We start from the raw sequence: 12,377 nt of genomic DNA on the forward strand, positions 1-12,377 counted from the left end.
CATGGAAAACAGATGTTAAGTCTTTTCCTGCATCACAAAAATAATAATAAATAAATGTTAAGGAGATACTAGGTACATGCTTTTAAGCAATATTTTTCTTTTTCTTTGTTAAAGCCTTCCTGCTAATCATTGAGTAAGCAGAATACAGACTGAAGATCTATAATCTGTTTTGAAACATGAACTCTTTACTACTCTTACTTTGCAGTGAAGAATCCTGTTGTACTCGATAGTCTTTAACATGAAGAACAGTAGGAAAATTAAAACAATTTGATTAGAACAGTCCATATAATTCTTCACTTTTGGGAATGAATAGAATAGACACTTGGTGAAGATCTGTGGTCACCTTAGCAACTTTTCAACCTATCTGCTTATTTGAAAGAATTATCATGGAAGAATAGGGCTTACGAAGGCAGGTTTCTTAGAGTATTACAAAAACAGGCTACATGGTCAAAGTTGCAGATTTCAATTCTCCGTCAAGGAGAATCCACTGATTTTCTTAAATAGTTTTTTTTAGAGAAAATGTAGCTCTTAAAAAAAAATCAAACAAAACACATATTGTTATTATGCTCAGATACTGCATATACTTAAATACAAATGCAGACTTTCAACTAAATAGAATAATTTTGCCTATTTGAAATAAGAACTGTTTATATGTGACTGAGTGGGTTTTTTCATGATGCATTTTGGAAACATAAATCGTTTTTTGAAACTACTTGATAAATTGGTACTTCATTTGTGAGTTATCAGCCTGAATTTAAGTTTTCTTTCTAGTTCAATCAGTCACATACCATTATATGGGAAATAAAAATAACATAGCATTCAAGGTGCTTTTGGTTGCTTAATGGAATGTTAATTAACCTTTATTCCCCTTTTCTGTGTATATTCCCCTTAGTTTCAACACTACAAAGAAAAATTAATCAGTGATTGATAAGGCAAGAAAACATTCTACATGATATTTTTGGATGGTAAGGAGAGTAACCAAAGGAGAGGGGATTTCTTTCTAGAGCAAGCCTTCAAGCTTCTGATTTTTTTAAACTTAAAATCAGTATAAGAAAATCAAATTATGATATTTGACAGGTCTGCTGCAGTAACTCTTAAAGTTTAAGATAATTTTAGAAAAATATAAAATGTTGTAAGCCCATTTAGTATTATTTCAAGCAAGTTTAAGTGTGATTTCTATATGATTCTACTTAAGAGGAGGGTTGCGTCTTTATACAGGCAGTGTAAGGGGAGTCCTCGAGGCTACAGATGATACTAAACCATTTTGGACACTCTGATGTTGCTGTAATTGCAAAGAACTCTAGAAGGACCTCACAAAATTGCATGCGAAAAGCACAACAGATGAGCTCTGAGGTAGCTAAACATGAGGGAATGCGTCAGAGGAAAAAACTATCATAGAATCATAGAATGGTTTGGGTTGAAAGAGACCATAAAGATCATCTAGTTTGAGCTCCCTGCCTTGTTCAGGGACATCTCTCACTAGATTAAGTTGCTCAACACTCTTTCCAGCCTGACTTTGAATGCTCTGCAGTGCAGAACTAGTTCATATGCATAGGATGCTGAACTGAGAATGGGCAGTAACAGCTCAAGAAAGAGACTTTGTGTTTCTTGTGCTGAAATCATTAGGTCTGTGTGCAACAACAGTCAAAATGTTACAAAATACTTCTCATGGCTATGAAGAACAATAATAATGAAATGGAGAGTATATCTATCTCAGGGATATAGAGGAGTTCATTAAAGACTGGAGGGTGGCACTGAAAATTGTGGAACTTCATGGCCTTTCAAGGAGAGGCTGAAAGGGCTGAAACGCTTTAGTGTGATGAGAAGGCTGAGGTTGAGGAATATGGTTGGGGTGTACAAAGTTATGAAGGCAGGAGCTGAGGTGTATATGTACCTTCACTTACCAAATACCACAGCTCTAGAAATTGAAGATTGATAGCATTCAGTAGGAATTTGTATTAAAACTAGTTCAAAATCATGTTTGAGCTTTTTGCTGGCACTATGTTTCAGGAAAACTGAGTGATTAGCTTGGCCTGGATCACTGTCTGAAAGGCAATCTTTTGGAGGATTGATTCAATAAAATTTTCATGAAAATGCCATGAGGTCTGATGGTGCAATATGAGAAGTTGTTAGGATACTTCATAAGGGCTTTAGACTAGTAAGCTTTTACCAGTCTACTTGCTGCAGACAGACAGAAAGTAGAAATACTTTCGGTTCTTGCTAGATCTTTTGACTTGGTATTAGCTGAGAATATGTATACTGGTATTCCACAATAGAGAAAATTTCTCGTGTAGGTGCTTTTTTATCCCGTTTATTTTAACAATTAACAGTTTTTCTCTTTCTGTCATTCTTAATGTTTCACTTTGTTTTGATGTTTCTCATAGTCTAAAAATATTGTCAAATCTAGCAATTTGTTGTTTGTGTTGAGTAGGAAAAGAAACAAGGTGGGAAGAGGGGAGAGGAAGTTTAGAGAACAGATGTTTTAAATTTTTTTCCAGAGTTCTGTGGAAAATCCACAGGATTTCACCATGGCACAGGACAGGATCAGCCACCAGCATAGCCATTTTCATGATACATAATATAGATTTTGCAGGGTGCACAGGACATATGAATTTTTAAATGCGACTTAAGTGATCTTTCTTGTTAATTTGAATTAATTCACTGCATATTCTACAATGAAGAGAACCGATTTTAAAATTGAAGCTAAACAGCATAGCCTTCTCTGAAGTAGAGGATTGACATTTTCTTTCTATTTACAGCTGTGTCTTTCTTCCTGTGGAACAGGAGGCCAAAAAGGTCCAGCAGAATCTGTTTAGAAAGCTTCATGCATCCTGCCCTTTAATCAAATAGCTGTTTTTCTCCCAATAGGAAGTGCAAGGAATTTACTTCTGTCACGATTTTGTTCTTCAGAAGTTAAGTCCTGTTGAATTCATGTCCAAAAGCATCTGCTACTACAGACTGGAGTTGGGTGAGGTGTTTTTTGCCTCACTTCGAAGGAAAAGATCCTTCTACTTTCATGTATTTAGCTGCTAATCTTGTTTCACAAGGTTGGGAGACTTCAGGAATCGCTGTAGGTTTTTTTTTGTGTTACGTGCACAACAGCTTCTTAATGTGATGGGGCATTACATGGCTTAATATATTCCAAGTTTGTTCCTGTAGCAAAACTCAGCATGTGTAAAGACGAGAAGAAACCCTGCAGATCTTCAAGATGGCAGGTCTGTTTGAAGCAAAACTCCTTTTTTGGGGGCCAGAGATAAAAAAAGCACCACAGTCTGAAAATATGCAAGTACTTACATCCACCTACTGCTTGCTTATGTGATTCACAATCAAAATTGAGCAGTAGGACTTTTCTGGCCTTCATTTGCTCTTCCAGCCTTGCTGCTGGATGCCATTAGTTACTTTTAGAAATCTTTTTTTTTTTTTTTTTTTTTTTTTTTTTTCCCCCTTAAGTATCTAATCACACTTAATGCAAGCCCTTTATTCCATTTGGTGCATGTTGACAGTTTTGGCCTGTGCTGCCACGCAGCAGTCAGAGACGGAGCCTGCAGGTTGCCTCCTGGAGGCAGCCACGAATAACCCATCAGCTCAGCAGGGCCCAGGAGCCATTACGTGTGGCAAAAAGTTGCTCTAAAGTAAAAATGACTGCTGTGTCCTCACAGAGCAGAGCTGAGTGGTAGGACTCAGGAGGCAGAGCTGAGGGTTTTGGGCCACAGAAATATGAGCAAGTCCTAAGATACCTGTACTGTCAATTTAGTCACTAAATGTAAAGAAATTTGTATCACTACGTGCATGTAAATACACTTTGATGTTGATGTTACTGCAGGTTAAAAAACTGCAGAAAGCTAACTGACCATTAATGAGATAGTCACTTGAAGCAACTATCCATTAGTTTGAGCACTTATGAATATTGAGAACAATAACTTCCAGCTGGTCAGTACTCATCTGTACTCAAACTTTTCTGTCTTGAAAAATGTCATCTGACGCTCTTTGTAGGCAGAGTAAGACAAATGTGTGCCATGGGATTTAGTGCAGTTCCTCCTGGAAGTATTATTCTTTTTTTTTTCTTTAGGGTACACTTGCACATTAACCAGAATTTTTTTCTAATGTACAACTTCTCTTTTGCACCAAAATACACAAATATGTTAAAGCCCTTTAATGCTAAAAAAATATAAGTTATTTAAATAGGAATCACAAAGTAGACTGTCTCTTCCAACCTGTCAAGATAATGTGAACATGAATTAAGATGTGCTTCTGTGCTGTGCTGTCTAGTCGCAACAGTCAAACAACTGTATATCAAGTAAGATACTATGCCCTTGATCAGAATAGTGATTTGTAACTTTAATAAACTTGCAGTCTTCCTCAAATAAGCAAATAATCTGAGGAGCATAGACCCCATGCATATTCAAGAGATTGAGCAGCACAGCCTGAAGACGAGCCTGAATGCTGGATCTGATTTATCCCCTAATAATGGCTGCTTCCTTTTTCAGAGGTTCACAACTTGGCTAGAGGTGGTCTGATTTTCAGATGGAGTGCTGCAGAATCTCAGATTCATGCATGAAAACAAGATGGTATTCTTTTACAAGATGGTCACCAGTTTTCTTATCGTGGATATAGCAGTGTGTTATCTTCTCTGCCCTCGTTTTCAGAAGCAATTGAGTCATTTTGGTTGATGTTATTAAAGCAGAAATTCAGAGTAGAAAACTTCAGTCTGTCGGTTAGCAGTTAACGCTGATATTAGCAACAGAATATATCCTTTAATAAAAATTGTTGGACAAGCAGCCCATCTCTGACAATAAAGAAGTTTGTAATAAAAAGTGATTGCCCTTTTCAGAGTGAGAAAGTGGGAGAAAAACATAATGGCAACTTCAAGCATTAAGGAATAAAAACATTTTCAAATGAATAGCTTGATGTCTAAGACTGGCAGGCTTATTTTAGAAAGTTGTTTTTATATGACACCACTGAAAAAAAAAAAAGCCAGATGATGAGCTACCAGGCTTTTTTTTTAATAAAAGTAACTTCTTATCCATCCGAGGATAGTCCATTCAAACATAGTCACTTATAATTACTGAATTTTCTGAAGAAACTTTGAATATTCAGTTAATAATCTCTGCAAAGAGAACAGGCACAAGTGACACAGCTATTTTATTCATACTTTTTGCTCAATTACAAATTTTCCTACTGAAATAAATAGTCCTCCAAATGTGAGTCAGCGTGTACCTAGAAGTTGTAAGTTTCAGGGGCCAGGTGTATGCCAATTTGGGAAAATATTGATTTGTTTGGTCAGGACTTCAAGTGTATTTTACACTGAAAACAAGTCTGGTATCTGTAGAGTCTGCTGTAGCGAGGTTCACTGCTGCTAAGATACTGAATAATTGGTTAAGTGAAGTATAAGGAACATGAAGAATATCTCTATTGTTGGTGTAGTTGATAAATAGCTATGGTGAATAATTACTGCCATTGGAGAAAACTGAGGTGTTTTTATTAAATGGAGTTTGCATGTAGCCTCTTTTAAAACAATCTGTATGAGTATAACTTTTCTTCTTTCCCTTTTGGCATGCCTGCCCTCCTAAGTCTCCAGCATTACAATTGATCTATGTGATGGATAATTTCATTTAAATATGACATGACAAATAGGTCAGAAAGTATTTTAAGTATTTGCAAGTTAGTGACTTTTTAAAGCAAATACCTGTTGCAATACCGAGAAAAATCTGAGTTGGTATCCTGCAGTTTAACATTTTAAAAATTGCTACAATGGTTGTCATAACTTCTTCTATGTCCTGGGTATGGGTTTGATCCACAAATAAGGAATTATGGAAAAGGATGCACTTAATGTTAACCCCTGTCTCTGCTTTCCACCCCTACGGTGGGTTATAATGAGTGTCTTCCCTGTGTAAGGAAGTGGATACAAGTCACGAATTCCAGCTTCCACCTGCATTTTCAGAATTTACTTATTCCTGTTGTCACCTCAGATTCAGCAGATGTATAAAGTATGACTTCACATTTATAATCACTAACCGCTTTGCTTGGAAAGTTGGTTTTGACGTGTTTTATTGAATTCAGGATAAAAACAAGTAGAATGACTTTGCATGTATCATGACAAAGTTACTGTTTTTCTCACTGTTGCTTCATTTTGAATATTGTAAAAATTCTAATGGCAACAACTTTACATCTTGCTAGGACAGCTGTGAATGACCTACTAGTCATTCTTACCTTGGTTCTGTCTATAAGTAAAGCAGTGTTCTTCAGTCTTTCACCTTTTCAGTTTCTTTCCATACTTTGCAAAACATCATTATGTACATTAACAACATATTATTTGAATAAATAAATATTTCAGGAAGAATAATGAAGTTTAAAAATAAGTAAGTGGGGAAATTGGCACATTTTTTCATCTGTCAACTACAAATAGATAATGGGAAGTAATACATGATTAGGGAAAAAATGCTGATTTGCAAAACCAGATTAGCATTCATTAACTTAAATGATCATTTTGTGTGGAAACAAGTAAGTAAATATAATTTTTAACCAAAAGCTTCTGGCCCTCCAACCAAGTTAATAATAGAAGCAGCCAGTGAAGTTATGTCTTGACACAGGAAAAAGTTCTAGCTTCATTCTGCTCTCCCACACCCTCCTTTTGGCAGAAATCAAAATTCAGTCATCACAATTCCCTCCAGGCAGATATTTTTCAGTCAATTGCCTATTATGAAATACATTATTAAAACAATGCTGCCCTTCTCTTAGCCCCAAAAGGAAAACAGAATTGTTTTTCCTGTTATACAGATTGTCAAACTGATTAAATAAAACTATGTGTAAAAATAAAGTCATTATTTACTACAAAGGAAATGTATTATTTAAATGCATTTAAATGTATTATTTAATACAAAGGAAAGGACAAGTTATAAATATGTTTTGTTAGAAGGCCAAAATGCAGTTTCTTGTTCTGTTATGAAATAGTATAATGCAAATTCGGGAATTTATTTGGAATACTCTAACTGTATGCTGTGAAACATAAAATACTTAATTTCATCCTGAATGCTCTTGCCATTTATACTGACAGTCAAGCTAGGAGCAGATTTACAGACACGCTTAGTGGGAGGACCCTACCAGTCTGCAGCAAGATCCAATTTCTACTGTTCCGTTTAAACTGAGCCTCTCATATACCATCAGGTTTTGGTCTCCTGTTTTCTAGTAGTCTGGAGCAAATCCTTCAGGGGTCTTGACCGATGCCAGATTGCTCAGATGACAGACTGTGCTCCCTGTCATCACTTCTATCCTAGCTGTGGAAAACTTTATATTCTCTTGCTAAATGTGGTCAGATGTTCATTGTACATAACGCTGCAATAAACCTTTAAGCAATAGATGTTTGTTGTTTTTGTTTTTGTTTTTTCCAAAAATAATCAGATTTTTTATTTGATTTTTGGAGGAAAAAAAATGCTTAATTTTCAACAAGGCTTTGGTTCAATGAGATCTACTGACTTTAGCAGAGGACTGTTGCAAAGAAAATGGCATTATGTATTTGGCCTGGTGCGCTAAATAGTGGTCTTACGTAAAAAGCTTAGTTTAATGGAATCAGTCATTTTCTAAACTAATTGTGAGCTCTTTAGCTGAAGATCTCATTTAATTAGAGAACTGATTTTTGCCAGTTTCCATCACTAATCAATTTCAGATTGTTTTTTAGCAAGTGGTGTATCTTTAGACATTAGCTGTCTGAAGACTAAAAGCAATAGTTCATATCAGCATTCAGGATTGTGCCTGCAGTTACCCCTAGAAAAGGAGAGCCCTCCGTTAACACTCTGATGTTTGTCTTCACCCTTGATTGGCACATATTCAGTAAGATGGCAAGTTGTGCTTGGCCTTTTCCAGATGCACCACGCTTCTTCCTTAGCCTGCTCAGCCGTGCAGGTCAGTCTGCAACGGTGAAACGACACTTCACCTACCCTTAACAAGTAAACCAGTGAAAAATTACTCGGGATGCTCTTTGTTGAGACCCAGTGACTCTGTTGAGGGGAAGAGATGGGTCCTTCCCCTTTACCTCCAGGACTGAAGCCTGAGCTTTAGTCATAATTATTTCCTCCATATGAAAATATCGGAAGCTCAAAAACTGGATAGGCCTTAACCTGAGCAGCTGGACGGTATTTTGGAGAAAAGATTCATGTGATTGAAATAATATATACACAAAAGGTATAGCTGCACAGTTTTCTCTCCCTACATCTAGTTCCAGAGGATCTCATGGCACCAAAGAGAAAAATTCCTTGCAAACATTTTCTCAGCTATTTTGTCAGTTCAGTTTTCTGCTTCATGAACAAATGTTTTCAGTGGTTATTTTCATAAGGAAATAATGCTCCTTCAATTTAGGCTGAGTATTAAAAAGTCAAGGGAATAAGGGCTACCCTTCAGAGTCCTTGACTGCTGTGGATAATGGGTGGCCCTTGCATTTCTTTCATCTTGGTAAGACTCAAAGCTACGTATTTGCTTAGTGTTTCAGAAATTTTAAAATACAAAGGTTGTTGCAAATCATTTTTCTTTTCTTTATAACTACCTTAATTGCTATAAAGTGTGTGTTTCTTATAGTTAATATTATTTATATTTTTTGTTCTCTGTGCAAGTTGGATAATGCAGATGAGCAAGCAGCCCAGATCAGACGTGAACTAGATGGACGTCTACAACTGGCTGAACAAATGGCAAGGGTAAGTGGTTGCTTTCATGTACCAAAAATGTATCTTCTTACGAGATTAAGTGGAATGATAAATAATGTGGGTTTCCACTTTCTGATTCTGACACTGAACGTGATCTGACAGCATAACAGTCTGGGAGATGCATTTCTTTCTTCTGTGGAGTATGTATGGGGTAGAGAAAGAGCAAAATTTATTTTGAAAGGTTGTATACTCTGTAATCCTACCTTTCCTTCGTCAGCAAGTCCAGTGATGCAACAGAGAGTATATTATTTGGGAGGATATATTTTGGAACTAAAGTAGATTATATTTCAGATGCAAAATGCATTATTCTGTACTTAGACATAATGTTTTTGTCTTACAGCGTGCTACATATATATACTTTTAAAGTATGTATAATATAGTTTACATTTCCAGTTTAAGTCGAAGTTCAGAGTAGTTGTATTAGCACTGCAAGTAACAAAACTGAGTGAGCTTTGTAGTTCAAGTTAGTGCTAATAGAGTAAATTAAAAATTGCTTTTGTAAATTTTAGAAAGCCAAGTCTACTTTTTCTCTCTTAGAGCTCGTATCTTATTTCAGTGGACAACATTATGTCCTTCTATATTAAATATCACAAGTAGGATTGTTACAGTCCCTGGCCATTTTAGCACTCTGTCAGAATCCAGACCTAAACGTGTAAAAGAATTGTGTGTAACTCTGTATTACTTTCTAAATCAATGACTTGTTATTAAAAATAAAAATAAGCAGAAGTAGAAATTTCACATTGCGGTTGTAGTTCAACTGTTTTATGTTACAAGCATGAATATGACTGACTTATTTTTTGAGCACACAATTAGCCTTCCCATTACAGTTTTCAAAGGATACAAATAGTTACATGTAGGAATTAAGACTTTTATTTTTTTTTCAATATCTCTAAGTGAGAGCAAATTAATAAATTAATATGCTATGTAATGCAGCATGATTTTTTTCTTCCCAACTTTTTTTTTTTCCTTCCAAGGAAAGAAAATTCCCAAAGTTCATAACAAGAGAAATGGAAAACATGTACATAGAAGAGTTGCGGTCTTCAGTGAATTTGCTGATGGCCAATTTGGAAAGTCTTCCAGTGTCTAAAGGTGGGCCAGAATTTAAACTGCAGAAGTTAAAGCGATCACAAAATTCTGCGTTCTTGGACATAGGGGACGAAAATGAGGTTCAGCTGTCAAAGTCTGATGTGGTCCTCTCCTTCACATTAGAGGTAATCACATATTGCATTGAACATTTGTTCACAGTTTAAATTACTAGAATGTCCAGAATGTCTATTTCTTATTTGTTTGTTTGTTTGTTTGCTTGTTTGTTTGTTTTTGTTTGTTTGTTCGTTTGTTTTTTGTTACTAGTCCTTCCTCGGTCATTAAAAAAAATATTTTAAACTAGTAAAGTATGCATTGTCTCTTTGATAATTAGGAGTTGGAGTTTATATGAATTATGTGCTTTCCTCTTACAGCTGTAGCTACATTTCATTTCACACAGCAATGTGGGCAGTTGAATCTCGTACACAGCTGTAAGTTTAAATGAATTCCAGAACATTAGGTACATAGGCACACTTTGGAACATAATGAGGAGACACTATGGTTGTCAAAACCTCATTTGCAGAAGTTTACAAACAAGTTGTGTTTTCTCACCGAAAGCATTTAGAGAATAAATCAAATTCAAACTTTCTTACTGTTGGTCATAGTAGGCTGATTTTTATAATTTTTTGCATTTTCTTCAAGAGACAAACTTGTATTTATTGAGGTTATGCAGGAAGTCTGCTCTATAGGTATGCAGTGCCAATCCACATCAAGCTCAATTCACTTCAAGAGGAAGACACAAATTAGAAGACACTAGCTACTTAAACATACCTGAGGAAAGCATCACTGGTCAGGTCCCATTCTGTACATGTGACTATAAGGAAATGCTGATCTCTGTCTCTAGGTAATATTACAATAAAAATGTTTCCTTGTTGCATAGTATGTATTTGTCTGTCAGAAGATGCCACATTTAAGTGCTATGCACTTGAAACAGCTTCGGTTTGTGTAAGACATTGGGTAATGTTAAGTAATAAATATTTCAATTGTTAAGTGTTTTAAACTAAACAAAAAGCATGTATGTCTCTTAAACAACGTCTATTCTTAAGTGAACAGTGCATCTGTTTTTTTCTTGTATTGTTGAAAATTCAGATCTAATTTTCTTTGTTGTGTCAAAAAATGTTTAAATCTTTTATTTAACTGTAAAAGAGAAATTACTTATCCTGCCATATGCTACTTTAATATTACTAGCTAATAATGTAGGAGGCCAACAAAAATTTTGGAAGAGTAGTAGGATCGATCCATCTATTATTGTATACACTAAAAAATAATAGTTCATCCAGCATGTAAAACTGGTGTAGTACAGTGCTGAAGTATACGAAATGATGAAGTAATATTATAATTCTTGTGCTGAACGCTGTGGCCCACTGTCACATGTGCTGTTTCTACCTCAAGTGAACTGCAGAGACTAGAGTGATACCACCAGTAGCAAAGAGTAGTTCTAAAGTACCTGAAAAATACCTGTTAAAGCTTTTCAATAATATTTTTATATATTTGTCTTCAAGAAAGTTTGCTTGATGAGGGTTGTAAAATGAAGAAAAGCTCACTCTGGGCTTCTAGAGAGAAATATTAAGTATGTACTAAAAATTATGTGATACTTGGAAGGAAAACACCAAAAGATTGAAACAGTCATGAAATGAAAAGTAACAGTAAATGTGATTTCAAGTAACCTTGTTACTTCGAGCAGTTTTGGTCTGTTTACAACCCTGCACACCAGAAATGTTAGATAGACTGTTAAGTTTGCAGAACTTAAGTTTTTTTGGTTGTTTCTTCCATTACTGATAGAGAAAACATGGAGGTTCTTCAGGATTAATGATCTGCCTTTCATCATGGGCAAGCAAAGAATTGTGTCACTCTATAGGTAGCAGTTTTTAGTAGGGGAAATTTTCATTTTAAGCATGTTGTTAACCACATAAGTTAAGTTTCTTGTCTGTGAAATATGTATATGTGTCTTATTTTTGGGAAGCCAAATCTCACAGACAATAAGGGCAAAAGGAAACAGCTGAACTGATATTCATTTAGACTGAAACATGGGAGAGCTTTTCTTTTTTATGCAAATCAGAATGGGCAAGTAACAAAACCTGATTGCATTTCCTTGGAGACAGAATACTTTATTTTTGAAAAAAATGTTAGGTGATATATATACAATTTCATACTTCTTGAATAAGTACGGTTACCAGCAAAAGCCCCACTGAGAGCAGCTGCACAGGAATGAACAAGAAATCTGTAATGTTAAAACATTAGTACAAACAAACAAAAAAACACCTAATTGGGCAGGTGAAGTGTGGTGGGGGTTAATTCTGCCACTGCATTTCATTGTTAAGACAGACCAGCAAATTATTATTTATAATGTTCTAGTGAGAATGGACCTTGTGCTCTAAGACAAGAGATGTGACAGTGACTATTTTTGCAAGTTGGATATTTCATCAATTAGCCTATTTGCAGAAATTTGTAAAATAAATAAAATATCAAAGCAGTAGCAGAAGACTTAATTGCTTATGTTCTTCAGCTGTTGAACTGTTTAAGAAATAGACATGTAATATTTAGAAAGCTGTTCATCAGCTAATGAGCTAGTTAATCAGCTAGTGACAGTTTCTTTCCTAA

General features: G+C 35.4%; 1 protein-coding gene across 11 annotated transcripts in view; it reads left to right on the forward strand.

Annotated features, from left to right (window-relative positions):
* CADPS2 (calcium dependent secretion activator 2) overlaps positions 1-12,377 on the forward strand; it is a 312,136-nt gene that overhangs the window by 117,796 nt on the left and 181,963 nt on the right. For all 11 annotated transcript variants that reach the window (XR_011806831.1, XM_072033275.1, XM_072033270.1 and 8 more), the window contains 2 exons: positions 8,604-8,684; positions 9,668-9,904. Coding sequence is in view for 10 of the 11 variants with exons in the window: in XM_072033275.1 (XP_071889376.1) it covers positions 8,604-8,684; positions 9,668-9,904 (318 nt within the window). In the remaining variant the exon portion in view is untranslated. The remainder of the gene's footprint in view (positions 1-8,603; positions 8,685-9,667; positions 9,905-12,377) is intronic.

Source organism: Anas platyrhynchos, chromosome 1 (genome assembly GCF_047663525.1).
Source record: "Anas platyrhynchos isolate ZD024472 breed Pekin duck chromosome 1, IASCAAS_PekinDuck_T2T, whole genome shotgun sequence".
In the NCBI taxonomy this organism is placed as follows: domain Eukaryota; kingdom Metazoa; phylum Chordata; class Aves; order Anseriformes; family Anatidae; genus Anas; species Anas platyrhynchos.